This window comes from Hippoglossus stenolepis, chromosome 6, assembly GCF_022539355.2.
Source record: "Hippoglossus stenolepis isolate QCI-W04-F060 chromosome 6, HSTE1.2, whole genome shotgun sequence".
NCBI classification, from domain to species: domain Eukaryota; kingdom Metazoa; phylum Chordata; class Actinopteri; order Pleuronectiformes; family Pleuronectidae; genus Hippoglossus; species Hippoglossus stenolepis.
The window spans coordinates 11,256,409-11,284,292 of NC_061488.1; the positions used below are offsets into that span (position 1 = coordinate 11,256,409).

Sequence of the window (27,884 nt, forward strand, 5' to 3'; positions counted from 1 at the left end):
TAAAGCCTGCAGATATTTGGGATTCTGCTAAGGATTGCATTAACGTATACATCCATTAGCACAAGGGAGCATCTGAGTTTGTTTATGCACGTGCCTGTGTGCTGTGCAGGGGCAGTGAGCATCCAGCGCTGTGTGAGAGATGTGGTGATTCGCAGATTTGGTGTTTCCACGGCAGCTACACGGCGCAGGGGCGGATCATGTCAAGATGCTGAGGAACAGTCAGAGGATGAGTGGAACAGGAGGCTGCTGTCAAGGATGCCAGCCGTCTGCAAGACTTAGGCTCCTCTGACCTTTTCTTCCAGTGTGTTCTTCTTCATAATATAATCAAATTTGTTTTATCTGGGAGAAAATCTAGAAAATTAAAAAAATATCGAGTAGTTCATCATTTTACGGTTGAAATTAAAACATTTTTTTTATCTGTATTGTCTAAATCTCTAAATTAGCAAGACCGTACAATAGAAACAATCGTGTCCAAATCAGGCAAAACCATCTTTGTACTTGTGCCCCTTAAGGCTTTGCTGCCACATGCGTCACGGGAGATACACATGAGTCACATGGTAGTGATAGCATCCTGGTCACAGGAGGAATAGAATAGGGTGTAATTCTCTCCCTCTCTCGCTTGTAATTTGACGCCTAACATTTTAAGACGTCGCAGCACAAACACTTCAGACTGTCTGGACACATCAACCATATGGGCTTTTGGCAAATACTAAGGTGTCATCACACATTTGATGATGAAATTCCCTTTGTTGGTACATGCCCGCTCAAGTGTGAGTTTGGAGTGTGCACACGCATGCAGTTGCAGGCCCCTATACATGCATTTAATGTTTTTTTTTAAACACATCCTCATGGGTGCATTATTTGCTGAAGGCTGATATCTTCACACATTTACCCCAGTAAAGCTACACTAGATATGAGCTGGTGCCACATATTGACTTTTTATTATTTATGACAGGGTGAAAATAATTGTAATGCCCCTCAGCGGAAGAAAGGATATAAACCCAGATGGACAGGAGGGCAAACAGGAAGGGTTCAGAAAGCCAAGGTCATCTTGTAAGCTTAATCATTTTCATCATTAAAAATGATTCAATCATTAATCTCTCTCTGTCTCTTCCTTTGTTCATTTTTTGCTTCTCCTTGAAGCGACCGATAAGCTCGTACGAGCTTAGCAGTCAATCCATTTACATGCCAAAAAGAAAAAAGAAAAAAGAAAAAATTTCTATGTAAATTTCCTGCAACAGCTTAATATCCTGCTGTGTGCGTGTGTGCGTGTGTGCATGTGTGCATGTGTGCATGTGTGCATTCGTGCGTTCTGTGTTGCTGTGCTGGGGGCGTGTTCTGTCAGCCCTCCTGCCCACGGCTCATGCATATTATCTTCGGCGCATGCCACAGCAACGGGCATCCTCCGACCGCGCTCACTGCGTTTGAGCATTTGTTTAGACACGCTGCAATCCAGATCTAATTTTGTCTTGTTCAGCTCTTGCCGGAGTAATAGGAGGTAACGTGAATGCCAGTGAATGTGTGCGCGCTGTGATTTAAGAGGCACAGCTGTCCACGGGGAGATGACACACCATCCCACTCACCAATACAACTGGGGACAGGGAGAGCGAGCGAGCAAAACAGAGAGGAAGAGAGAGAGAAATAGACAAAGAGAGAGCGCAGGGCAAAGGAGCAGAAATTATACAAAATCAAGCAAGAGAAAAAGGGGAAAATAGAATCACAGGCGCAAATAAGCATGAAGAAAAATACAATAGACAGAATTAGGGGTTGAGAGACTGTGAGAGAGCAACAGCGAGAGATACAGAGTGAGCGTGAGAGAGAGAGAGGGAGAGAGAGAGAGAGAGAGAGAGAGAGAGAGAGAGAGAGAGAGAGAGAGAGAGAGAGAGAGAGAGAGACAGATCTCCCTGTAACTCCAGTGATTCCCAGACTGGCTGGCTGGCAGGAAGCGCTGTGCTCTGATCTGCCCGCTCTGATGGGCTTTCATGCCCGTGCAAGCAATGCTGGGGATCCTGAGGGCAACACGGGTTTCTGCTGCCGCTGATCTCAGCCTCTTCAATTACTACCTATCGACCATATCAGCCAACGCAGGTGAGACTCAGGACAAGCTCACCTCAACCTAACTGATGGCTCATGGATCATCAGCCAATGAGAGGTGCTAGACTCCAAAAAGGGCGCTAAAAGACGACCGAATGCAAGCGGCCCAAGGACGACTGGCAGATATGAGAGGTAAGAGCCCTGTGTGTAAATATGAATACTTTTGTGTACACGTGTGTTTTTGTCGTCTGGCTAGGTGGGCCGCCATTAGCCAGTGTGTTGTGTAAATTGTTGTATAACTGAGTGATGATACAACACTTTGCTTATGCAGTTCCTGTCTCAAAACGGTGCATTGACACGTGCAACACACATCAACTTTACAACATCAACACTTTTATGTTAATAGCTGTGCATTAACATTGGCCCTGACTATTTCCTGTTGCAAACAGGTATTGACATTGGTACTGAGCCGATTCAAAATGGCACTTGCTGTGGGTTGTGTGTACATGTCATTACAAGCATCTCTGTGTGTACTTTGGGCAGAAGAGACACTCTCCTGTGTTGACCTCATTCCGGAGCTGCTGCCACAACGCTCCACTGAGCGGATGCTCTATTTACGCGTCTCTGTGTATGCATTGTTTGTACACGAGTCTGTTTATGAGTACAGTACATGCACACATGTGTAAGCATATGTGAGCCGGATGCATTCTAGCATACAATTCATTAACAAGGATGCAATTAACACATGGCTTTGCACTACAGGGCACTAAATCTCAACTCACCCATGATCTGATGCCTTTTTTTTGGTTGTTAAAGCAAGCAACATAAAATCATAACAGCAACACCAAACTACACCTGAGATTAGACCTGGGAACGCCTGCACCTTGATATTTTTCTGTGAATCACAATCCACTGCAAGAAGACGGGCAAGGACAAAACAATGATTACACAATATTAAAAGAAAGCCTGTCAATCAGATTTGAAACAATAGTGTTTATTCACAGAGGAGAGGAACTGCAGGAAAAAGCCTTTTGTATGTTTTGAATGATACTGCTGGTTAACTGCCGAATGCTAAATAGCAGCTGCGTGAGATGAGTGTTGTGCAACTACAGAGTTTAAACAAACACGCTATCCTGATGATAGTAGCATCATTTAATGCAAATTTGGTTATTACTGTTAACAGATAAGCACTGATTCCTGGAAATAAGTCTCAGGTTGTTGTGAGAGCCTAAAGCTGCCTTATGAACAAGGTGAACATGGAGGTAGATGTTGCCTGGTACAGGGGGAAAACAAATAATTCCCTTTTGAGAAAACATTGAATATTCCCAGTGGGTTAAATGGCTGTTGAAAGGCTCATTTCAACTATCGTACCTATGGAAACAAAAACACTGTGCAGCTTATTTATCTGTCCAGGATCTACGAGTGCAACTCGTGAGCTACATTTGCAGGTGCTGGTCAGAGCTTCATTTCATTGAGCCCCGAGCTGGTCCAGCCAATGCTATAAATACTGCTGTAATCCACCAGAAGGAATGGACGTGTGAAGTCATCTCAAAGGGAATCAGACACCCAATATCTGCTGTGTATGGATTTGTGTGTGGGTGGAGTGTGGGTGAGGGGTTATAAGGCCTTGGTGAAGTCACAGAGGGTCACTGTCTAAGGGGGGGGATCGGAGGTGGGTGTTTCCATATAAGTAATAAGTTTACTTTCTTGTTTATTAGACAAAGGATGGTGCTATTTTAAGGGAAAGGAAAAGCGGATTGCATTCTTTACTAAAGACGTCATTTCATATACTTATGCCAATATTAAACAAACAATCCTGGAATTTCCTTGATCATTTATTCTCGTTTTTGGTGATTGAGACATTTATCTGGTTCAGAGAATGAACTCAGTTAACTCACAGTAATAAACTGCATTGTTGACAGAGGTCAAATCTTGAGTTAAGTTTGAAAATGTTATGGAGTTTATTTGTCCAGTATTTAGCAACAAATGCAATACTAGTATGCGGTACTTTTATTTGTTTTTTATTCACTATTATGTTCCCCTGTCTCCTCAGTGGTTCTCGTCTGTGCCCTGCTATCCCTCCTCTCTGCGTCACATGCCTGTCCGAAGGAGTGTAGCTGCAACAGCAACACCAAAGTAGTAGACTGCCGGGGTCAAGGTCTGTATGACATCCCCCGACGACTGCATCCCGACACCCAAGAACTGTATCTGCAAGATAACCGTATCAGGGGGCTGGGATCGATGGCGTTCAGAGAAATACCCCTTGTCCGCATTCTCGATTTGTCCAACAACTCTATAACATCTGTTTCACCAACGGCTCTGCTGGGTCTCCGGACTCTCCAGCGCCTCAGCCTCGCCCACAACAGCCTGAGAGAGCTCGACAAGCGGTTGCTTGGATCTATACGCTCGCTTTCACACCTTGACCTCTCGCACAACAGGTAAAGCAACAAAACCGGAACAGATCAAATTTGTAATTTGTCCTTTTGTCGAACAATAGCCACAGAAAACTTTATGCAACATTCCTCAGTGCATCTTCTACCATTTTCTTTGCCATGTCCCCTCCTCGCAGCCTGTGGGGTTTACCTGGAGCCATGGGGGACAGTTTGAGGAACCTCAGCCGCTTGGGGCTCGCATACAACCGGCTAACACGGATGGACCGCTCCCTGTTAGAGGCCCTGACCCGCATGGACAGCCTCACACTACGAGGCAACCCCTGGAGGTGTGACTGCCAACTCATAGGCTTCAAACTCTGGCTGGAGACCTACCTCTTTAAAGGTTAGACCACATGTAACTCTAGGCAGTGGCTGGAGGAATGTGCTACAGTGTTCCCAACCTTCACTCATCACAATGCCTTTTCTGCTGGGCACAGTATTAAATTATGGTAATGTTTAATTATGGTAATGCTGACCTTTCACACAGGACAGTATGCTGAGACTTGTAGAGTAGAAACAGCTGTTCTCCATATTGAAGTTGGCTCAAAGAGAGGCGGGCATTAGAGATTGAGAATGACCCGACCCAAGTGGAGATGCTGGTTAAGTATTTGTTCTTGAAGACATTGACACAGTGGAGTAAGTTAGATTGTACTGTTAGGTGTGTAGCTGTGGAAGGAATATGTAGTTTTGGCTTTTATACTATCATCATCTGATCAGTACTGTTGGGGAAGGTAACCAAAAGCATATTAAGGGCGCAATTCACAACATTTACACTTGTCTTTAATGTAACTCTTGGTATTGACTGAGCTTAAGCAAATGGTGAGATACGTCAGTAAGAATGACCTGCATACTGGCGTGATGTTAGGTACTCCACACAGCAGTTCTTACCGTGGTGGTTATCTCTACAACCAGAGATAGGGAGTCCACATGGGGTGATTAAGAGTTAAATTGCCAACCGCATTATTTTCCATGCTAGAACAACCCCTGCATGCATTAGATAACAAAATAACCACTGTGCAGTGAAAGCTGGGCTCGCTCTGAGTTGGCAGGCCCGCCTACATTCCTGCGTAACCCTGACACAGCTTTCGTTTTAAAGTCTGAAAATTCTAATTAGTGCAAACCAGAACAATGGACCCAGATACTAGGATGTATGCTTAATAGAAAGCCGGTGTTTAATCAGGCAAGCGGTAAGGAAACGTGTGACAGAGCATGCTCGACATGAATACAGAGAGAAATGAATAATAAAGAGATTTACAGGGCACACAGGGGGCAGCTGATGAAGTCTTACCTCCACTCTTTCACCAAAAGACTCGATTTATTCAGCTCCAGTGATCCAACAGAGACTCATATGTGAGCTGTTAATCATGTAACACTTGCTAATGCAGCCCATAAAGTGAGCAGTTACACCCTACATTATTAAGAAAGAATTATTATTTATTCATAAGTAAAGGGTTGGTTCAGGCTGAGCTATGATGATTTAGATTTTGGCGTCCTCTGTAAAAGGCTGCAGCAAAAAGCAATGGCCGATTAAAAGCAGGTGCTTGTAATACACAAGAACTGACTGTTGCATGACATCCTCTGTCTTTCTGTTACTATCACCCTCTGATTAATGTAACTCTGATGTCAAGGTGGAGTGGTGGACGAGGTCCTTTGCTCCCAGCCAGAAGACATGAAGGGCAGAGAACTGCAGAAAGTCCCTTACCAGCTCTTTCATGCCTGCATGACCACGAGCTACCACTACCTGTTCGCCAACATACACCACCTGGAGTCGGAGAGGCTCCTGCGAGGCCACACCCATGGCAACCACGCTCATCCCTCAAGCCATACTCTCCACGTCCCCATGGCAATGGGGGATGGCTTCGGCGGCGGGGGAGCCGGAGGAGGGAGCCTGCCAGAGTGTGAACCTAAGCAGAGGCCGCGGCCTGTCAACTTGCGCCACGCCATTGCCACAGTGATCATCACCGGCGTGGTGTGTGGAATCGTGTTACTGATGATGCTGGCTGCAGCGGTGTATGGCTGCGCCTACGCCGCTATCATGGCCAAATATCAGCGGGAGCTCAAGAAGAACGAGGAGCTGGCAGCGGTGCGGGGGGCAGATAAGGCCAGAGCTGCTGAAAAGGAACCGCTGGAGAATGCTATTGCCTAGGGGATGAAAACATGAACCCTGGACTTTCAAAACCTGGGCCTCAACCCTTTAACCTAATCGTCTCTGGATGTCATGTGTGTGCTTGTGCATGTATGTTTGCGAGGGGAAAAAAAGAAAAGAGAGTGTGAAATTCTTTGTGTGCGTATTGTGTGTTTACCTCATTTCTGAGACTTGGGTAGCTAAATTCCACAGGTATTTGACTATGCACTGACGATAGTATCGTGTACTGTGTGCGGGTTTGATGGGCAGGCCAAAGAAATCAAACGTATCAATTCCATTTTGTCTAAGAAATGTATATCAGAGATAGGAACAAATTGCTATATATTTATAATTGTGTATTTGTAGGTAGAGTAGTAGAGCAATGCTATTTAAAAAAAAGTGAATTTCTGAATTTGGTTGTCTTTTGGTTGTTGTTCATAATTTAGAGTCTGAGGTAACTTTGAAAACTCATGTGTAGGCAGCTGCTGTCATGTTAAGATCTGTTCTAAGTTTCTTGTATCATTAACGTGAGTGTGTGAGAAAAAAGAATGAAAGTGTCTGTGTCAGTGTTTCATGTGTGTGAGTGTGCGTGTGTGTGTATGGAGAAGTACATTGTATGCACATATTTACAGATGATTTAAGTCTGTGCCTAATAATGTGATATCATTTTGAGGAGGAAACATGTTTTCATAAAAAAGGATATTTTTCTGACAGCTGGAGTGAAGGTGGGGAATTCGTTGAAGCAATAATGAAACAAACTAAAATGAAAACAACAACAAAACCTGGACTCAGCCTTGTTGCTTTACTATGACTTTCATTATGTCACACAATCTTTTGGGAATCACACTTTTTGAGATCAGTCCTACTTGTGAGTTAATGCTGATTACATAACGGTATGTCCTCGGTATATGTATTATATAATATAAAGGGGAGATGTTTTAATTGATTACTGTGTGCAAACTGACAATCTATTTGAGAAGGCATGCATCCTTACATGGAGAACGCTTCATTAAAAGAGGGGATATTTTGTCCATTTTGAAGTAATTTTTACCGTTAGAGTGAACCTCTCTAATTGTTTACATGAAGAAACTGTACAATTGGGATTGTACCGTTTTAATGATGTCACTATCTGAAGAAAAGCTCAACTCAACAATATTCTATTCCGCAAACTAAAAATCCTATTTTCTGAAGCCACTCAACTGAATAGTAAAACATGTTTATGGAAAAAAAAGCTGAAGAATATCCATCATTTGATGTGTTGCAGTGGGAATCCTGAGTGGTCATTGCATGGGTGTTTCTGTCCCTCTCAGTTCAGCTTGGTTCTACTGTGACATGTTCTGGTTTTTTGGGGGGGGGGGTTAATGAAGTTGAAACATTATCGTGTAAAATAAGCTGAAAAGAAAAAATGCAAACACATATTTCAACAAGAATGCTGTGGATTAATATCGGTATTACCGTAATAATTTTATACAACATAAATTTGAAAAGGCAAAACAATGTTTGTGTCTTTGACATTCTTTTTTCCTCCGATGGAGTTCACTGGTACCATTAAAAATGATTCTACAGTACCATTATATAATAATCAGGTTTCTGTTCAATCTAAATTTCTTCTCTTTATTATCTTATTGTATTTAAAATTTCCCAGAAAGGATGTTGATGCGGTGCTATATCAGAATGGTATTTTCTTGTTTTCACTACAAGCATCCATTGTTATTATTTATCTTTTGATTATATATCCATCACATGTGATCTTCAACTCCCCCAGTGCCATGTGGAGGCACGTGAATGTAAACAGATGCCTTTGGTCTCAGTGCCTGCCGGACGTTTACGGCTCCGTGTGTATTACGGCAGCAGGCTCGTGGCACGTGGCTCCGGATGTGACCACAAACACTGACGCACACACACACACACACACGAGTGTATGTACACACATGGTAACATTGTGACTCGAGCGATGTCTGCAGGGCCCCGCGGTGTGTGATGTCATCAGCCTGTCCTGTTCAGTTATCGTATTAGCGTATTCACAAGTCTGCAGCTCGGTGGAGCGCGGGGCAGTGAGAACTGGCCCTAACCGGCCCACACTACATTTGCATTCTAGCCTACATCTCTGCTCCCATCTGACTCTCTTATATAAAATCATTCTTACATACATCCCCCGATCTGACGAGCATGAGTGCCGTTGCTCAACATCAGCACCCACAGTAACAAAAGGGTCGTCGTGAATCCTTATCACTGATTGGTCATTTGGATGGACCATAAACAGGATTCAAGAGAACGACGTTATCTTAAAAGAGCAGTGATCAAGTCAGCACACGGTTAAATAACACTGAGGGCTGGTGTAAACTGTGGGCTGCCTGGGTGCCACATGTGTGTGTGTGTGTGTGCGTGTGTGTGTGTGTGTGTGTGTGTATTTGTGTGTGTTTGGCACCACACAGACTCTCCCATCTCTGTCCTTCTGCTCCAGTGGTTTCCCCCGGGCCAAGAGTACCCACAATGCACCGCTTTCATGTCAACGCATGCAGACACAGTGAAATCATTTTCTCTGTCTCGGCCCTTTTATTTCTTCTCTTATTTTATCACACGCATTTTGGAAAGATTCTCCTTTTTTTTCTCTCCCTTTCTTAACTTTGTCTTTTCTCTGCCCACATCTTTGTGTGTGATTCCTCTGCTGGCATCATTAGCCCTCGTGTGACGGGAGAGCTAACACAGATATCGTCTGAAGAGAGGTTTAATATGAAGCAGAAGCCGAGCTCCAGCTTGTTCCTTAACATATACATTGGAAAGTGCCTGAAGAATAGCACTCAGCCTGACATCAAATATCCCTCTGCATATTTTAGCAAATATATATAGCATTATTATTATTATTTTTATTATTATCATCATTTTTATTATAACTTAATGTGTCTATTTGGAAAGGTGCTTCTAACTTTATTAAAATGTTTGGTCATTTGCACACAAAAAAAATATATACATATATATTGTGTATTTCTTAACTTGTCACCCTCAATATTTCAGTAAAGTATGGTATTAGTCACATATTGACAGAACAATGACTAAAAGTAATTCTGTGTCTTTGGGGAGAGGTGGATGATGAATGATGTCACATCACAACTTTCCCCAAAGATAATACTGTATCTACTGTAAAACCATATGTCTCCGTTTCTACCCTCACACTTTCTTTCCGCCTATGTTTTCCATTTAATCTGTTGTTTCTTTTCCACTGTAACCACGCTGATGGCTAACAGAACAAGAGCCACACTGCATACCATCAACTTGCTGATTGCACCAAGTTATTATATGGGCGTGACGTTGTGAGGCTTCTGAGTCACCGGCACGTGAGATGAGGCAGGCCACAGAGAAATCCTCTTGGCCACACTCTGTCTTAAATAAGCACAGAGGCACAAGACGCGTTTATGAAACTGCCTTCTATTATATATATCTTGGCATTGTATTTATGGATGCAAACGTCTGTGCGGTGATGAACTCACGCCTTCTGCTGAGCACACGCTCATGCAGGGGCATGCGCACCGAACAAATAGAGCAGCGTAGTCGGTATATGTGGGAAGTGAGTGTTCCAACTCAAAAAGAGGCAAAGACGTCACAGCAGACAACTGGAGACCAGGAAAACAAAGCCTAGCATAGCACATAGTCTATGGAAGCAAAAGTGATGTGTGTGTGTGTGTGTGTGTGTGTGTGTGTGTGTGTGTGTGTGTGTGTGTGTGTGTGTGTGTGTGTGTGTGTGTGTGTGTGTGTGTGTGTGTGTGTGTGTGTGTGTGTGCGCGCTTACTTATATATTTGTGAGGACCATTTTGAGCATAGACCTTACAGAGTGAGGACATTTGGGACATCCTCACTTTATAAGACGGTTGTTTGAGGATTAAGACTTGGTTTTAGGATAAGGGTTAAAATTAGGTTTTGGCATTTAGTTGTGATGGTTAAGGTAAGGGGCTGGCAAATGTATTATGCCTACGAGCGTCCTCACTAAGATATAAGTACAAGAATATGTGTGGGTGAAAGAGAGAGAGAGAGAGAGAGAGAGAGAGAGAGAGAGAGAGAGAGAGAGAGATCCACTTGAGTTCCCACTTACCCGCAGCTATGGGTGATTTCCTCTCATCCAGAAGCTGAATGGCAGTGCTGGCCAATACAACACTCTTGTTTTCTGATCCTGAGCCACACACACACGGGCACAAAAACACAACACACACACAGTTCACATCACTGTCATATCATAATTTCTTATATTAGCTCTAAACCGACCACAGGGTGATTGGAGAGAGAAACACTGAATATAAATACCACAAAGTACTATTTCATGGTTACGGCTAGAGCTGCCAGGGTCCTGAGAGGAAGAGTGCCGAGTGGAAGTCCGCCGAGTAAATAAGAGGCTTTCAGATCACTTGTATTAGCTGGCACTAATGGAGAGCCTGAGGCCGAGGACAGACGAGAACACTTTCTCCCCCCTTGGAGGAAAAATCATTTTTCTCAGAGACGTTGTTGAATATGCGTGAGGTGCCTGTCTGTGTGTGTGTGTGTGTGTGTGTGTGTGTGTGTGTGTGTGTGTGTGTGTGTGTGTGTGTGTGTGTGTAATATGTGTGTCTTTCTGTGAGTGTGTATTTGTGTATTCTGGCCAAGTCACTATGGAAAGGGCTGAACCTCTTCCTAACGTATCTTGTTTCAGCCCACAGCAATCAGTCCTTTCCACAAGAACACAGGCTAGAATTAATAAGAGAGGAAGGGGAGGCGGAGATGCACGGCGAGAGAAAACGAACAAATATGGGTGAAAGAGGGAAAAAAAGGGATGGAGGATATTTTAAAATGGTCTTTGAATTATAAGTGACTGTATTTGTGCCTGTAAAAAAAGTGTAATTCTTTTTTTGAATTAATTTGATTAGGTGACTTTGTGTCCTGCAGCGCTTGCCAGTGTTGTTTTTTTCAGTAGTCTTTGCAGACACTTGGTGGTGCCATTCCTACATTCATTATATTTCACCAGTGACGGCTACTGTGTGGAGCTAGACAGAATTCAAAATTGAACCTGACTCGTTTCGAGGAGAGTTGATTTTTTTTGTATTTTTTGCTAATTTAAGAAAAAGAAGAACCAACCTGTGTTGAAAGGTAGAGAGTAGACGAAGGTACCAGGAACTTGTTCTGCCGCTCTCTTGTACCAGAGGGGAAAGTGATCGGCGTTGAACACCCCCTCTTTGTCTTCAGCTGTCAGGAAGTCTCTTGAAGCAGAAGGGAAACAGAGGTGAGAACACAACACAGAAATGGAGCATGTGTGCACATTGTGTAAACAAACTAGAGCCCGACTGATATGGTCTTTTGAGGGCTAATGCAAACAACAATATTAAGGAGTAAAACATTTCAGATACCATATATTCAAAGATTCCTAAGAGGTCGTTGCCAAACCCTTTTGATAAAGAAATGTATTTGAGAATTGATATTTTAAAGTTTAACCTTGAACACATAAAACCAAATTTGTAGAATTACATTAAGAAAATAAATATATTTTTATGTAAAATGTAATCTTAATCTGCACATATTTTCTGAATTGTTGTGAAATTAACATTTTCATATTGGTGCATATCATCAAACATAAACGCTGATACCAATATGTCTCTATCTAGCAATTTTATCAGACAACCAATAAATTGTGCAGGTCTAATACATACAACAACATACAAACAAGTCAGCACACTTACTGGTTTGTGAGCTGGTCAGGCACCACAAACAGATTGATTCTGGAAAGGCCTGTTCTTGTGCCGAGGTACGCGATCTCCACTCCTTTATCAGAGTTCCTGCGTAATACGACAAATAGATAAACTACAATTATATAGTATCGTTGCTATCAGCACTTTCAAAAAGCTCAAAATAAACTACAAGATTTGGAGTTAAGTCCTTCCACGTTTTCAACGTGGAAAAAGAAGAGTGACATACTCAGACTTATTGAGCACCATGCTGGTCCAGTAGGCCTCCAAAGGGGCAGTGACTACCGCATCGAAGAGAACCTCCTGAATCAGCTCCTTGTCACCTAACAAAACAAGAAAAGGTATATTTTCACACATAAATCACGCTCATTAGTTAACAGACGACCACAAAAACATCTGTCAATGCACTGAAGGAACGCGGGCTGGAGACGGGTTCAACTCACATTGCAGGTGGGGTTCGTGGCCACTGAGGTAGAGTTTGATCGCCTCTATCTGGGACAGGTAGCGATGTTCCGGGTGCTCGTCTGTGTTGCAGTAAGTCCTGTCGTATAATGAGATAGGACAATGAAAACATTTGTCATGATGATACATGAAACACAGTAACAATTGACTCTGGATTGTTTCCTTTTACAACTGTTTTTTTTTTTTTGTCGATTCCTGATTTTGTGCTGAGAATTGCAGTTGAACCTCGGTCATACATTCCAGATGCTTTTTTTAATGCGATGCATCCACAGTGAATAAAAACGTGGAGTAAAACAAAGATGGTTTTCCAATTCACGAGCATTAGTTTGAAAAGCGTTTACTGTAATTTGTTTAGATGTTGGTTCCCAATCCTGGTGACCACAAGTCATCAAGTGACACAAACCATCAAGTCAAAGTCCTGCAGATCCCAAATGCTTCATTGCAGTGGAATTGTTTGATTTTACAATTTGGCAGTATATTTAGGACCAGGTCCAATCACAATGTCTCTTAACTAAGGGCTGATGATGTTATCGCAGCGACGTCAGTGTGCTCTTACCATTCGTCTGCCAGCTCTACATCAGGATGCTCCAAGTCATGAAGTCCTGCACCAGAGTAAGAACGATGCATCACAAATTAAATAAGCAAAAGCACCCGATATGAACTCATAATAATAGGAATAGGCATCTATGATTTAAATTCACACACACACACACACACACACACACACACACACTTAAACGCACACACACACACACACACTGGGGGTGAAAAATGTGTTTTTGAATGGAACTGACAGGTCTGATTAGATCAGGAAGAGCCAAGTCATGCTCAGAGGGTTCCTCTTGATGGACATGTTTAGAGAAACACACACACACACACACACACACACACACACACACACACACACACACACACGCACACACGCACACACGCACAACCACATGAATATTAACACGCATGAGGCTTGACATAAAAATAGACGCACATATTCACAGAGACACACATACGAACAAAAGACAAGGAGAAGTACAACAACACACCTAAGGAGCTGCTAAGGAATTTTTCATACTTCTTGTCAAACTGTGCAAGTTTTTTTATAAATGACGATGGAATGTGTGTGAGCAACAGAAAGATGGAAGAAAATGGTAAAAGAAATACCAGATGTAAAATAATGCTGAGTTACGTATATTAGTTATGAGTGGTGGAGGATTAGTAAAAACATTTTCTACTTTTGGGCACTCGTACTTTAGATATTTTCATTTTGTGCTACTTTGAACTTTTAGTCCATTACACATTTGAGGGGAAATCTACTTGAGCTGCTTTGCTACAATTTAAAAACGTCGGTGTCAAGTTAGTCCTGTAGACTTTACATAGCAATTATATGATCAGCTTATAAAATATGGTGCATGATTGCTAATTAAAGTACCCAAGAGTTTAAAGTAGATAAAATTAGCTCCTCATTAAAATTCCCCTGACATGTTAATCCATAAAAAAGAATAATCCTATTACATAATAATGTGAAGCTCTGAAAGGGGCCATTCTGCTGAACTTAGAAAACTATGGAGTTCAAACACATAGTTAAATTGTGCTTCATCTAAACTCTGTGGTTATTTCTCTTCCTTTTAATTATTTGTTGAAAAGAGTTTCTTCTTAAAAAAATACAAAAGAAACAACCTTCTCCTCCACATTAAGAGCATGGTCTATTAGAAATACAAACTGTGAACACTAAAATGGTATTTATATTATCTGTTATCTTGCTGCTCTGCTTGTCAATGTCTCTGTGCAAAGTCTTTACACCTCACTATGTCTTTGTGTTTGTTAATTGTTGTCATACACTGTTCCGTCTGTGTATTTTAACAGCTGTTGCTCTTGCTTTTATGTACGTCAGGCCCTGTTTATGTTTCTATATGTTTCACTGCTTTTATAGTTGTTTCTATTTTCAATGCTTTTATTCTTAAGCTCAGCTCTTTTATTGCCGGCCCAGGGACTACAGATGAAAATCAGCCTGTCAAATAAAGCAGTAAAGTAAATAAGTCGAACACAAGAAGCACAATAATCGCTATTGTGCTTTCCATATTCAACAGCTTCAACAATAGACTGTAAATAAACGGCGCATCTCTAGTTCCTCCCACTGAACATAAATGAAGCCTAAATATCCTGAATGCGAATGCCACCATCTTGTATTTGGAGTCAGAGTCTGCAGAGGAGAGCATTTACCCAAGAAGTCAGTGTTTGCCGCCAACATTTGTCCTAATTAAGACTACAAATAGATATTTTCTTTAAATGAATTATATGTACAATTTGGTATTAGTTAAATGATCTGAATACTTCACTCCATCGCTGCAGCTGTGTTCAGAAGTGTAAAGGCAGATTCATGGTTCTGCGTCAAAGCTACGCCCTACGTACGCACGTAGCCTACATGCTACCAAGTGGACCAATCACAGCTCTTGCAGTCTGCGTCGCTTGGACGTGTAGTTACATTTTTGGGGAGGTGCACATCAGGATACGGCGAAGGGTACGTGTCTACGCATAGGTTATACTGGTACTACAGCTTAGATTCGAACGCAGAAGCATGAATTGGGCTTTAAGAAGTGCGAGTTAAGCGAGAGACACGAATACACAAGACCATGAAAGAGAGCGGGTGAGAGTGGGGTTGAGATGTTTAAGGCAGACAGAGCAAAACATAGAGATATGACACAGATAACAAAGCAAAGGAGACGCACCTTCCTCCACGGTGACGTTCCCTCTGAAGAAAAACTTCCCGTGGCCTCTGGAAAGAGCTACACCTAGACTAAAAATAAAAACAACAAAAACAACAGGGTCTTTAAATAGATCACTCCCCAGTTATTTGTTGTGCAGAGAGAACTGGAAATACTGATGCTTCCGTCTCTAAAACTTTGTTCACAGCTCTCAGAAAATGTCTCTTACCTGAAAGGCGTCCCCTTGATATCTGTGTAGTAGTAATCATTATGCAGCACCAACACACGCTTCTGAAATGAAACAGATAGATACATTCTGTGACACACTGCAGTAAACAATGGTGTGTAGACTGCTGTCATCTGATGCGATTCCCTGCACTCTGGCGCCATCTACTGGTGCAGGGGGTACATGCCTTCAGTTAGCAGTCTGCCTCACGACCTGTTACTCCTCCTGATGGATGTGTAGGTTTTGCAGTGCGAGTGTTTGGATAAGGATTGTAAATTTGCATGTGTGTAGTTTTGAGTGTGTGTATGTGTGTGTCCGCAGATATGCATTTACATATTGAATGCTTAATAATCAGGGTAATGTATAATGCTCTCGCCTAAGCTTTGAAAATGCAAAGTGCGCACACACACACACACACACACACACACACACACACACACACACACACACACACACACACACACACACACACACACACACACACACACACACACACACACACACCTGAATGCCTCTCTCTCTCAGACAGACGAATAGTAAAACTGAATCTCTGGGCTGCTGCTGTCTCTCCCGTATTCAGCCACATGTGCTTGGCGGAGATAACGGGCTCACACACAGACAGACACACACACCCGTGCATGCAGGGCAAACCAAAAATCAAAAACAAAATCCCCTTGTCGATCCTGTACACGACTGCGCCAAGTGCAGCAACCCCTTGGCAGCATGCACTCTCCCACTGTCGAGTATTTTCTCTGGCTCAGCCTGCGGGACAATTCAAAATGTGTTTGTTGGTGTGTGTGTTGTTTCCTTTCTGGATGTCAGAGTCCTCACCCCTTTGTCGACGCTCTTCTTCACCTCCATGGAGAAGATCCCCGTCTTCCTGTTGACCATGGCATTTCTCAGCTAGCAACACAGAGCACACAAACATCAGATTTTTTTTGTTTTACTGACGATGTGATGATGCTTCCTGAAGATTTGTCTCAATGTGTCTCACCGTGTCGTCCTTATCCTCCCATTCCACCTCAGACAGATCCACACTGCTGTAGTTTGGCTTCCTCCGCTTTTTGCCGTCCCCGTACTGGACACACAGGCCCATGTGAACACACGTGCAACAACAGACATGGAGATATTGGAAGAAATTAAAGAGTATACTACACTAGATGGCTGCTGACTGTTACCACCTCTGCCAAGGAGGTTATGTTTTCACCATTGCCCGTTTGCTTGTTGGTTAGTTTGTGTTTTTAAACTAGATTAAAAAAACAACTGAACAGATTAACACAAAACGTGGTGGAAGGATGTGATATGGGTTTTTTTCACTCACTTAAATATTGCGTAGATTTACGTTTTTCAACATTTTCACCCTTTTCTGATGAAATAATTAATTGATCTTGATCAAAGAAAAAAACTGTAAATTGTATTTAATACTTTATAATGAATTAAATGCTGCTATTAATAATTAAAGGATGTATTAATTCATTATTGTTATTCATTTTTATTATTTATGTATCATATCATTTTTTTCTCCATTATATATAACAGTCAGCGAAATATAAGAAAAAAGTAAAGTAGATATGAGAATGCCAGTAAATAGAATCCTAAACCCAGTGAGAGTCAATTCACAATGATATAAACCAGATAAAATCAGAATATGAGAAGCAGGAAAATGGATGCCACACAAAAGCAGCAAAATGGATTTTCCATCAGAACACGACACAGGAGGAGGGAGACAGAGGACAGTTAGCTTAGCATAAAGACTGGAAGTACGTGGAAGTACTACATGGCTCTGTCCAACGTAAAAATAAATCCACCTATACTCGCTTCTCTAAATGTCATATCTAATTTAACACAAACAGAAATGTAAAAAAAGACTAATTTTGATTTTCACACAGCATAACATAAAATAAACTGTCTTGGTGAGTGCAGGGCCTGGACTGATATCAATCTTCTCATCATTAGGCACAAAGGCAAACAAGGACTCAGAAAAGCTCACACCACTGCCAAGGCCCAACAGTACACAATCATAATATCACATACATGTCAGACATACATCTAGATCCCAGCATTACCAGCTGGGAAATTGGAGAAAACACCCAAAAAACGTCCTATTTCACAAAATTAAATCAATGGGTTTCTCCTTGACCGATACCACATGTTAACACATCCAATAGTAACTCATTTGAACACTTTTTGGGTTATGTCAAACAACTCCTTCAGTCAATTACTATTTTAAAGTGATGACCAAATTCATTCCTCTCCCTCTCCCTCTTCCTCTTCCTTTTCCTCTTCCTCGTCCTCTCCTCTCCTCTTCCTCTCATCTCCTCTATCAGTATTGGGTTTATAAATACGTACTATACTATGTGTTTGTCTGTGTGTACACTGAGTGCTGCTCTCCATTCATCTGTCAGTGAGAACAGCCTCCCTCCTCTCATTAGTTGTTAAACACTGTTCATTAATGTCTTTAATTAGGCCGCCATTAAAGCATCCGTCTGCCTGTCTCACTGTCTGATCTGTCTTTGCCTCCTCGTCTGCTCTCTTTCCTTCCCCCCCGTATCTCTCCATTGTCATCCAGTGCTGCGCCCCACCTTATCGCTCTGCACCTATACTCTCACATTAGGCAGGTTCCTTGCTTTCCTCAATCTCTCTCTCTCTCTCTCTGCACTCGCTCCCCTCATCCTCTTGTGGTGGGAGAGAGAGCACAATGGAGTTAATCACAGCCATTCAGAGGCTGTATCTCTGTCTATTCACAGCACAGTGGAGGCCTGGAACATAGTCCCCTCATCTGCATACCACCATGCAGCCAACACACATACACACACTGCTCACGGGCACATAAACACAGAGCACCACCGCGCACACACATTCATGTCAATCAGCATCACAAAGTGAAAACGAAATCAGTAATCGACTTGACACGAACTCAAGTCTTACTATTCCTCGGTCGTCTGTACAAAATAAATTAATACATTTGGACTTCAATCACTGAGCCGTTAAAAAATACATTGTTATGATAATGAGGTTCATAGTCGGTTAACTGAGAGTTTGAATGGCGTGGGAGCCAGTACTCACAAGTGGCCGTAGATCTGGGTGCGTAAGGATGTAGCCATTGTTGGTGATTGCAAAGGCGTAACCGTGAATGCCCAGCTAGGAAATACACAAAAACACGGACAGATGACAAATCTGCAGCTCACTGTACATCTCGGCTAATCAAGCTCTGCGGGATTTTTGCAGGCAGAATGTTTGTCTTTGTAGTGAAAATTGCAAAATACAAGAGGATGCCGTCATTTGTCCGGACAAATGATTCACTCGCAAATCTGAAAATCGTATACAAAACCAAGCTTCACATCTACGAGTGGATAAAACCACATCAACACATGTGATGAGGCGGGGACACTAGTGAAGAGAAGAACGCATTAGTAAACATAATGTGTATAATTTTCCTGTCATAACTGGACATGAGCAATGAGCTGTGAATAATCCGCCTCTGATTTAACTGCTTTGGCTTTCAATGACTGCACTGTGAAGTTGGACTGGTGTTTGCACAGACATGAGAAAAAGAATAATTACTGACGCAGCATCCAGTTGAATAGAGCCTTCACAAAGCTCAATCCTGAGGTTTAAAAGACAGTAGAAGTCGTGATTGTGAGGAGGGGTATCTCATGTTTATAATCCCCCATAAGGACTGAGTGATGTCTGGTGTGGTACCTTATATTTGGGGATGGTCTTGAGCAGCTCGGACACGGGCACATCTGTCCCAACAACCCCTAGAAGGATGCCACGGTTTCTCTGGAAGCACACACACATTAAAAAATATTTTTACTTTTTAACACACTTTCTCAGAGATCCACTGTTGAATGGAATAAAACAAATGTCAGTCTGCAAGATATATTTAATTAGTGATGCTCTGGTGCATCCCAATTTACTGACTCCAATCAAAGTAAAATTAGTGTCCATCAAAATAGGAACATAATGAATCATCATTTCACAATTTGCGTCTCTAGTTATGCAAGAAGTAATTGATTAAGCTTTCAATTAAACTGCAAGTTCGCAGGAAACTGGGAAATAGTTGTGGCAAATTACCGTCTCATTCTTGGTGCTGAACACAGGCATTGCCACCGTGGTCACCAGAACTGGACTCTGACCGTCCTCCATCTGCGAGAGTCATGTGATGCAAAGAGTGAGAGAGACGGCGATGGAAAAAGAGAAATGGAGACAGAGGGAGGAGAAAAAGAGAAATGGAGACAGAGGGAGGAGAAAAAGAGGGAAACTAATGATGAAATATTGTCATAGTCACAAATGAAATGTTACCGCGCGGCGCACTGCATTGGCAGCACGCATACACATCTCGCTCCATAACTCTCTGTGAGTGATAATTACAAGCTGCAGAAACTCCTCAGCACTGAACCTGGTAGAAATCCTGCCGCAGACCTAGTCCTGTTATCTTCTTGAGGGACCTGCAAAACTTCCACGACATGTTTTATTCATGTTTATTATTTGCCTTAAAATGTACTCAATCAGAGCCTGCGCTTTGATCTCATGCAGAACAAGCTTATCCACAGGCAGTTTGGATCTAGGTATCTTCCCTCCCTACGGACTGCTGGAATTATTATGATATTTATCTTTCTGCCGGCTGTCTGTATTTGACGATGATATCCATATTAGATGAAGGCTTGACACTGTTAGGGGTTTGTCCCTCTTTTGCATTTTTCTTTTGTTTTGTCCATGTGAGCGCGTGTGTGTGTGTGTGTGTGTGTGTGTGTGTGTGTGTGTGTGTGTGTGTGTGTGTGTGTGTGTGTGTGTGTGTGTGTGTGTTTTGTGTGTGTGTGTGTGTGTGTCCATCCAGGTGTGACTCCTGGATTGTTTCCCACCCAGTGTTTCAAACCATCTTGGACCTTGCAGGGCCAACGCTGACGAACTAAATGGGTCGGCCCCTCGCTATGTCATGATATTTATATACATTAATATGAAAGGTTTTACACCCTCTAATAAAAGGTAGGCAGCCCCAATCCATCGGGGAGCCCTCGTTAGTGGGAATCTGGATTGCCGTGGTCATTTTCAAATCTATGCTAACTCGCAACTCCGAAACCGCCACATCGTCAACCTTTCAAGAACATCCTCTCCTTCCCTTCTATGTCCGAAGACACACACTCACAACAATCGAACTGCTGGCTAAGACAGCTACCTGTGCAAGATGTTCAAACAGCTCGGGACAACATCCCTCCACAGACAAGGTTGCTTTAGCCCCAGCTGTCTTAGCACCAGCCGCTTGTGCCAGCTTTCAAACGGCTTGGGACAACTGTGGTCTTGGGCGTCATGAAAACCCGTAAGTGAGAAACCCTCTACCACAAAGGTGCCTTAGGGCGAGCTAAGTCAGGCAGCTAAGTTTAGCTGCACTGCTCCAATCATGTGAAATACCTCACTCTCCACAATCACAATTGATTTCCAGGGATACTTGAGCCAATACTTAAAGGTAAAGTTCCACTTAGATCCTGGCTCATTCTCCTTCTGTTAAGTCACTTTTAGTGGTATTACACTACTGCTGCACTTCTCTGCCTGTACATTTTAAATTACTTGTCTGCCAGTTGTTTACATGTGTCTCTGAATCATCAGTGCCTGGCTGCCAATATTTCCCCATGTCCTGCCATGTCTTTGTCTGAAACCCTGGATCGGAACCCCGAACAGATCCCTCGCCTGCCGGCCAAGCTCAGTAACCTGGATCTCCTGCCTCAGTATTTGTTCCCGTATGATGTTCTGCTCTCCTCCATTCACTTTTGCTAGATTCTGTAATAAACAATTTGAAAACGTCTCAGGCTTCGTGCTCGACAAAAAGTGGTCTGAACTTGTCCACTCATAAATGATGGTCACTTGTGCAATTTGTGTTAAAGTCATTATAGTGGAGTGGTGCAAAATGAACCCCAGAAAAAAAAATCCTTGATGGTTAAATTCTGCAGCATCAATGGAGTATCATTTTGTCTGATTCTTCCAAACTGACCTAAATATCAGATTCCAGCATGGTCAATGAGAACTTTCAAGGAGGACTACCCATTTAAGCAATCATTTCAAAGGAACATTACACACCTCCTGTACCTTCTCCTTCCCCCAGCGCTCAGCCCCCTTTCCCACCAGTAATAATGGGTAATGACAGGAAACTGCTAGCACCCATTCGCTCCCCCTCAGATGCCGGGGGAAAGCTGAATTGGTGACCGGAGTTTTGACAGCTGGTAATAGCAATCCAAAGAGCAGTGAGGACTTCAAAGAGAGAACAAAGTACAGCTGCTGCAACAATGGACGTCCTTGCCGCTGCAGAATGGGATCGATCACAGGTCAGGGGGAGCGAGCAGAGCCTCATCTCAGCTCAGGTCTATTGGATCATATATCACCGGTCTTAAAACATATGAACTGACATTTACTGTGTATCCCCAGCAAGTGTGTACTCTTTGTATTTAACTCTAAAGCCCTGTTCAGACCTGGAATTAACATCCGACCTGAGAGATCCAATCACAAGTGAACAAAGTTAAGTAAGTGTGTTCACCCCCGGCATTAAAAGGCGTCTCCTTTGTCTCCTGTGACCACGTGTGATCGGATCTCACGTCCCCGCTCATGTACGTCATTTGTGTTGGCAAAGAGCAAAAGTTGTTGTTTTACCCAGTTTTAGTGAACAGGTGTGCGCCATGTCACAATGTTTGTGTATCGGTGTGTTGGCACAAGTGAGAGAGAGAGAGAGAGAGGGAGGTAGAGGGGGAGAGGAGTCAGGAGGGGCTGAATGAATCTGTGTGATGAAGAAATATTTGACTAATTTAAGAGAAGTATCAATCATCATGTCGCGGTCAGTGTCAGTGTCAACGTACAGGCACTGGAAAGCGTGAAAAAGCATTCGATTCACTGTGAAACTCCAGTGGGTCAGAGGACGTCAGCTGAGGGGGGGCCGTCCTTCACATAAGCACAGGACGCATTTGCATTCACACAGCGAGAAAAAAAAAGTGGCCACTTCTGACTGTGATCTGAGTGATCGCACCTCAATACGCATTTAGGACCCATTGGGGGAGTTCATACCTGCACTTAGAGCCATCCACATTTGATCAGATCACCCAGGACAGATGTTAAAACCAGGTCTGAATGGGGTCTCGGGTGCTTTATTTTCTGGTATACGTGGATTTGTGGAAAATCAAGCTTTCCCATGCTGCTCTGGGAAATGACTTGGCGCAATTAAGCAGGAGATGAAGAAAGGAGGCGAGCGGCTGCATCTGTTGGATTCAAAGCCAACATCACACAGATGATCCTCAGTTGCCCTACCCAGGGGACGGAAGCCCTTTAAACCTGTGCTTCATTATCCAAGGAGAGGAAAGAGGCACTTCCTTGAACCCTAAATGAGCGTCCTCCAACAAGACCTTGCCCCGAGTCCCAAAGGGAGTGCTCCTCTCTAGAATTTGACTTATCATACAAAATCTGCAACCTCTGAATGCAAGGTCACAACTAAGCACACATCTGGGCCAAATCTGCAGCACCGTTGCCTCCGTGGCTTTATCCGTATCCGTCAGAGTAAATGAGGTGTGCGAGTCCTTTCTCCTGCTGTGGGTCAAAGAAAGAAAAAGAACCCCACTGGGATCTAATGCACTCGCTCCCCGCTGACACAAATACCCACACGCTTACACCCCTCAGAGGGCTCAGATACACACCCCTGCCCCATGTTTGGTGTCTCACAGGACACCCCTTAATCTGGGTTGCTGTGAAAAATTGCGTGCTGGTGGACGAAATTACTCTTGTTTCCTTGGAGACCGGGCTTAATGATGTTGGTGTGTCTAAGTGCAGGAGCCAAAGCCCCCTCCATGGGCTCCTACGGGAAAACATACCCCATGGGAAGCAGAGCTGGCACCGACCCAGCAGACATTTTGACTTCATTGGTGTTTTGGGGATTATCTACGAAAGCTCTCAATTACCTCAATCAATGTTATAGAAGCGGATTTTATATTCATCCGTTATGACATTTCGAACAGCTCACAACTCCAATTTATCATCAAAAGGTAATCTATTGCTCCCGGCCACCCAATCTTCCAGTCTTGTTTTTTTTAACTTTAGTATTTTGCCTCTCAAAACCACATCCTTCTTTACATCCTCCATATTCTCTTACACTCTCATACTGCCCTTACACTTGTCCTCAAATACTAACCCCCCCACCACCACCACAGACACACACGCACACACAAACACACACACACAAACTCTTCTCCCTCCACCACCACCCTCCCATCATTCCTGAGCTCCAGTGTCAGTTCATCTGACAGAGTGGGAAACAAAGCCAAATGAGCCAGAGAATGATGGATGAAGCTGGTGAGAGGGAGGATGGGGACGAAGGGGAGGGAGCGGGAGGGAAGTGGTGGAGTGGAGGGATGATCGCAGGTGGGGGGACAGAGCGAGGGAGACGAAAAGCTAAACCGAGAAAGACAGTGGAGATATGTTGGGAAAGATTATTAGGTTGCACTGAGAGGACGGGGAGGGGTCAAATTATAGGATGAAGGCTACGTCTGGAAAGATGATACCCATCAGCCCTGGAACGCAAATTCCAGATTCTCACGACTTTCCTTACACTACAATTTCCAATCCGAGGACTCTAATAAATTCTCAACACTGTGATCACGCGGGATGTGTGTTTGTGTCTTTTTATCACTATCAGTTTTACTTTTAGACAACTGATATGTGTGTGTGTGTGTGTGTGTGTGTGTGTGTTCTCATGGCAGCCAGGCTCGAGCTGCGCTGGGATGATTACGTATTCCTCGCTAATCCCAATTATCGTGTCTGACAATGTGATATCTATTTCTGTTTTCTGCTGAGCCACTGCGATGTCAATCAGCTCGAGTCTATCACACCAAAAGTACCATGTCAGACATATGGCCTGCCAGCTGTCTAATGCGACTGCTCTGTGCTCAGCTCGTACTGATACAACGGGCATAAGAATCTTATGATTATTGAGCTGCTTATCTCAACCCACACATGATTCATAACGTAATGAAAAATAAAACACTGAAAACGATAAAGAGGCGTCAAAACAGATCATCCCAAACCCTCATTACAGGCTATTGAATTTTCAACTACAAGACAACAAAACATCTTATTCTGGAGAATTCCACCAAAACAAATAACACGGGCAATCTTGTTTTCACACCAAAATCACAGGCAGAAGAGCAAAAATGTCGCCTCACATTTACAAACACGGTCACACTGCAAAGCCCAGAGATACTGGCACAGCACGACCAACACAGAATCGTCGGTGATGAATGAGTGCAAGCGTGTGCACAGACGTGCGCGCGTGTGTTTGATCAGACGTGCAGAAGAGAGCGATCGATTGAGCCAATGCCAACAACGATGCATGGTTGAAATCAGGAGGTTGACGAGCAACATACGACACTGACACACAAGAAAATGTCGTCGGTATGGTGGTTAGTTCACCAGAAATACGCCTTGTTCTCACAGAGATCGGAGTCCAAAATGCACATGCACACGGAATGCACATGAACACACAGCAGGCCTCAACACATGACAATACAGCAATGAGCTGAAATCAGTTTTTTTTTTCTTTTACCTTTTGCGCTTGGGGGAGCTAAAGAGAAAAGATTAAGGAGGAGGGAGGAGAAGGGGGAAGAGGAGCAGGAGAGAAAGGGTCAATACGTTTGTGTGAGAAAGTGTCAGAAAGCCTTCCAGTGTAGTTTCCACCGAGTGGAGCTCCAGCTCCAGTGGGTGCGTTAAATCCACTGACATTGACTTTGACTGCAACTTTAAAAACATTGACTGTGTCAAGAGAGGAGAACTTTATAGCTAGGAGGCTCACGGCAGAGGAAACAACACTTAGGCCGAAAGTGTTGAGTCACTGCTGAGTGCATGCACTTTGACTGTGATAAATGGACGGGGATAATGAGGACAAAAAAAATAAGCCGTGAAAGGCAGAGAAAGGTAAAACATGAGGGACATGAGGAGGATTGCGGAGAGAAAGAGTTCATTTTCATGTTCTATCGCACTGAATGCCTGTGGGCATTTCTGCTGGAGGGCACTCGCCTTTGTCTCCTTACATTTTTGAAGCTCTCTGTTTCTTGATCTATTTAGAAACAACTGAGGACAAATGGCTGCTGTTCACTGTCTCTGGGCAAAAACAATAACTTGAACAAAAGAGGATTCCTGTGCATGCATGAATACCACAGTTCATTGTGTGTGTGGATTATGCATTTCAGAGAATCCTTTTGTCCGCCCCAGAGAACTATAAAGCATGTATGATGGATCAAGCTGTGATTATCTTATAAAAAATATTATAATGATAATATATAATCATTTGTGCCATTTTCCTGACTATTCCACCCAGTAGCCACTTCATACCCCTTGCTAAAACTAATGCAGTCTATTATAGTGAAACCTATCTTCATGAAGGTTGTAATGTGTTATTTGTGTTGGAACTGTTTTAGAGAGGTGTTTTAATTATTTGGAGGCGACTGCAGTCTGTGCCACTTTTGCATTATACTGACAACTGACTTTATTATTTGGTCCACTGCATTTATCAAACCAAACATCAGAAACACCTGTCAGTAAACATAAAATAGCACAAAAACTACGCCCATGCCAGTTTATTATCACTCTGAAAAACAGCTCGAACATGGTGTGCCAAAGGAGGTGGAAACTGAGTGAATTGAGTTTGTTTGTCTGTGTGGGCTATGGTCCAAGGTTGAGAGCTCAGAACCAATGTTCTACTCACGCTACACAACTCCCAAACACACACAGGAGGCTCATTGGCTTAATAGTTTCATCTGCTGCGCACACATTCTTTCACACATTCAGAGACATACAAAGGCAAAGCGCATTGTCAACCCACTGCTTTTATTTTATCGCCACCATCCCGAGTTTACAATTCATCCAGACAATACAGACGTGATAAAACAAAGTGAGAGGTAGATTAAGCTTTCACGTGTAAATCTCTCAATCCATCATTGAGTATTGAAGGAGACGTATTACACTTGTCATACTTGCAGAATGCAGCAGCTAGTCCGGCACGCCCCCCTAAAAAAGGCCGGGTCACGCCAACGCAGAACATTTCCTACACGCACTGGAGGACACGCCCCAACCACATCAAAGTGGGGCAGCTGGCCAATCAGAGTAGAATAGGCTTATCAGGAGCCTTAAAGAGACAGGGATTAAAACCAGCTGTTTCAGACAGAGGCTGAAATGAGGTTCTGCAGCAATGGACAGTAAGAGAAAAGTATTGTGGTTTTGGAAAAACCCAAATCAAAATTATCAACCTGAATAGGAGCATAATGTGTCCTTTAACCGCCCATAATGTTCACAGCCCAGTGGGCACGAGTGGTTAGAGAGGACGACGGGAACGCCCAGTAGCATGTGAGAGATTGGTGTTGTCAACTCACGGTGCTGTCGATGTAGGCCTCAGTCCACACTGTGTCGTGCTCCTGGTCGATCACCTTGGGACGACTCAGGACGTGGAGATACTCCATCACATTCTCCTGCACGTCGGCCAATGTGGAAATCTGAGTGAAGTATCCTGTTGGGCAGAGAAAGGAAGACGGAGAGGGGAAAATGATGGAGGGTGAACAGGTTCAATGTCCTGGCTCATCATTGCTGCCCCTCAAAAACTGTTTGTAAGCACATGTCACATCCAATATCAGCTTGGCCATCACTCCCATTTTACTTACCTTGGTACCATAGCAGAAATATTACATCTGGAATACAGTATGGTAGGCAGCAGATATTTGCTTGATGGAGCAGACTGGAACCTGGTTGCATACAGGAGTAATAGCTGAAGAATACCCTGCAGTGATGTACAAGTGAGTGCAAACCAGCATGGGCTTGTGGATGGGTAAGTGGTATGTAAATGTTAAACCCAATGTGATGCCATTTCCTACGATGGTAATGCTGCCATTATGATGCTAATGCGCGGGAAGAAATATACCGTTATCGCAGCAGGGCGACAGAAAAGGGGGAGAGGAAGAGAGGGAATCAGGACAGCAGCAAGACAGAGTGAGAGAGAGAGAGAGAGCGAGAGCGAGAGCGAGAGAGAGGGAGAGAGAGAGAGAGAGAGAGAGAGAGAGAGCACCACATTTCCATCCATCTGTAAAAACAGCAAACTGTCTCCATCACCGTGAGGAAGTCAAGGAGAAAATCATAGCTGGAGGAAATAGATTTTGGGGTCATCTTTCCCAGCGACGACCTTTT

General features: G+C 43.3%; 2 protein-coding genes across 3 annotated transcripts in view; one reads left to right on the plus strand and one right to left on the minus strand.

The window, feature by feature from the left end:
* Positions 1-27,884, minus strand: part of cacna2d3a (calcium channel, voltage-dependent, alpha 2/delta subunit 3a) — a 125,155-nt gene that overhangs the window by 18,017 nt on the left and 79,254 nt on the right. For both annotated transcript variants that reach the window (XR_007032785.1, XM_047340260.1), the window contains 14 exons: positions 27,080-27,213; positions 19,761-19,832; positions 19,386-19,466; positions 18,750-18,824; positions 16,678-16,761; positions 16,515-16,586; positions 15,687-15,748; positions 15,482-15,549; positions 13,315-13,360; positions 12,740-12,837; positions 12,526-12,619; positions 12,291-12,386; positions 11,692-11,813; positions 10,679-10,756 (listed from right to left, as the gene is read on the minus strand). Coding sequence is in view for 1 of the 2 variants with exons in the window: in XM_047340260.1 (XP_047196216.1) it covers positions 10,679-10,756; positions 11,692-11,813; positions 12,291-12,386; positions 12,526-12,619; positions 12,740-12,837; positions 13,315-13,360; positions 15,482-15,549; positions 15,687-15,748; positions 16,515-16,586; positions 16,678-16,761; positions 18,750-18,824; positions 19,386-19,466; positions 19,761-19,832; positions 27,080-27,213 (1,182 nt within the window). In the remaining variant the exon portion in view is untranslated. The remainder of the gene's footprint in view (positions 1-10,678; positions 10,757-11,691; positions 11,814-12,290; positions 12,387-12,525; positions 12,620-12,739; positions 12,838-13,314; positions 13,361-15,481; positions 15,550-15,686; positions 15,749-16,514; positions 16,587-16,677; positions 16,762-18,749; positions 18,825-19,385; positions 19,467-19,760; positions 19,833-27,079; positions 27,214-27,884) is intronic.
* LOC118110696 (leucine-rich repeat and transmembrane domain-containing protein 1) lies at positions 1,549-8,088 on the plus strand. The gene is made up of 4 exons (XM_035158654.2): positions 1,549-2,226; positions 4,088-4,472; positions 4,604-4,809; positions 6,095-8,088. Exons 1-4 carry the CDS (start codon positions 2,190-2,192, stop codon positions 6,610-6,612), a joined length of 1,146 nt encoding a protein of 381 aa, XP_035014545.2. The 5' UTR covers positions 1,549-2,189; the 3' UTR covers positions 6,613-8,088.

Excerpts from the sequence above, each read along its gene's own strand:
- LOC118110696 (XM_035158654.2), top strand. The coding sequence starts at position 2,190 with ATGCAAGCGGCCCAAGGACGACTGGCAGATATGAGAG. Across the intron at positions 2,227-4,087 it reads ACGACTGGCAGATATGAGAG|TGGTTCTCGTCTGTGCCCTG; the intron begins GTAAGAGCCCTG and ends CTGTCTCCTCAG. Across the intron at positions 4,810-6,094 it reads GGAGACCTACCTCTTTAAAG|GTGGAGTGGTGGACGAGGTC; the intron begins GTTAGACCACAT and ends TCTGATGTCAAG.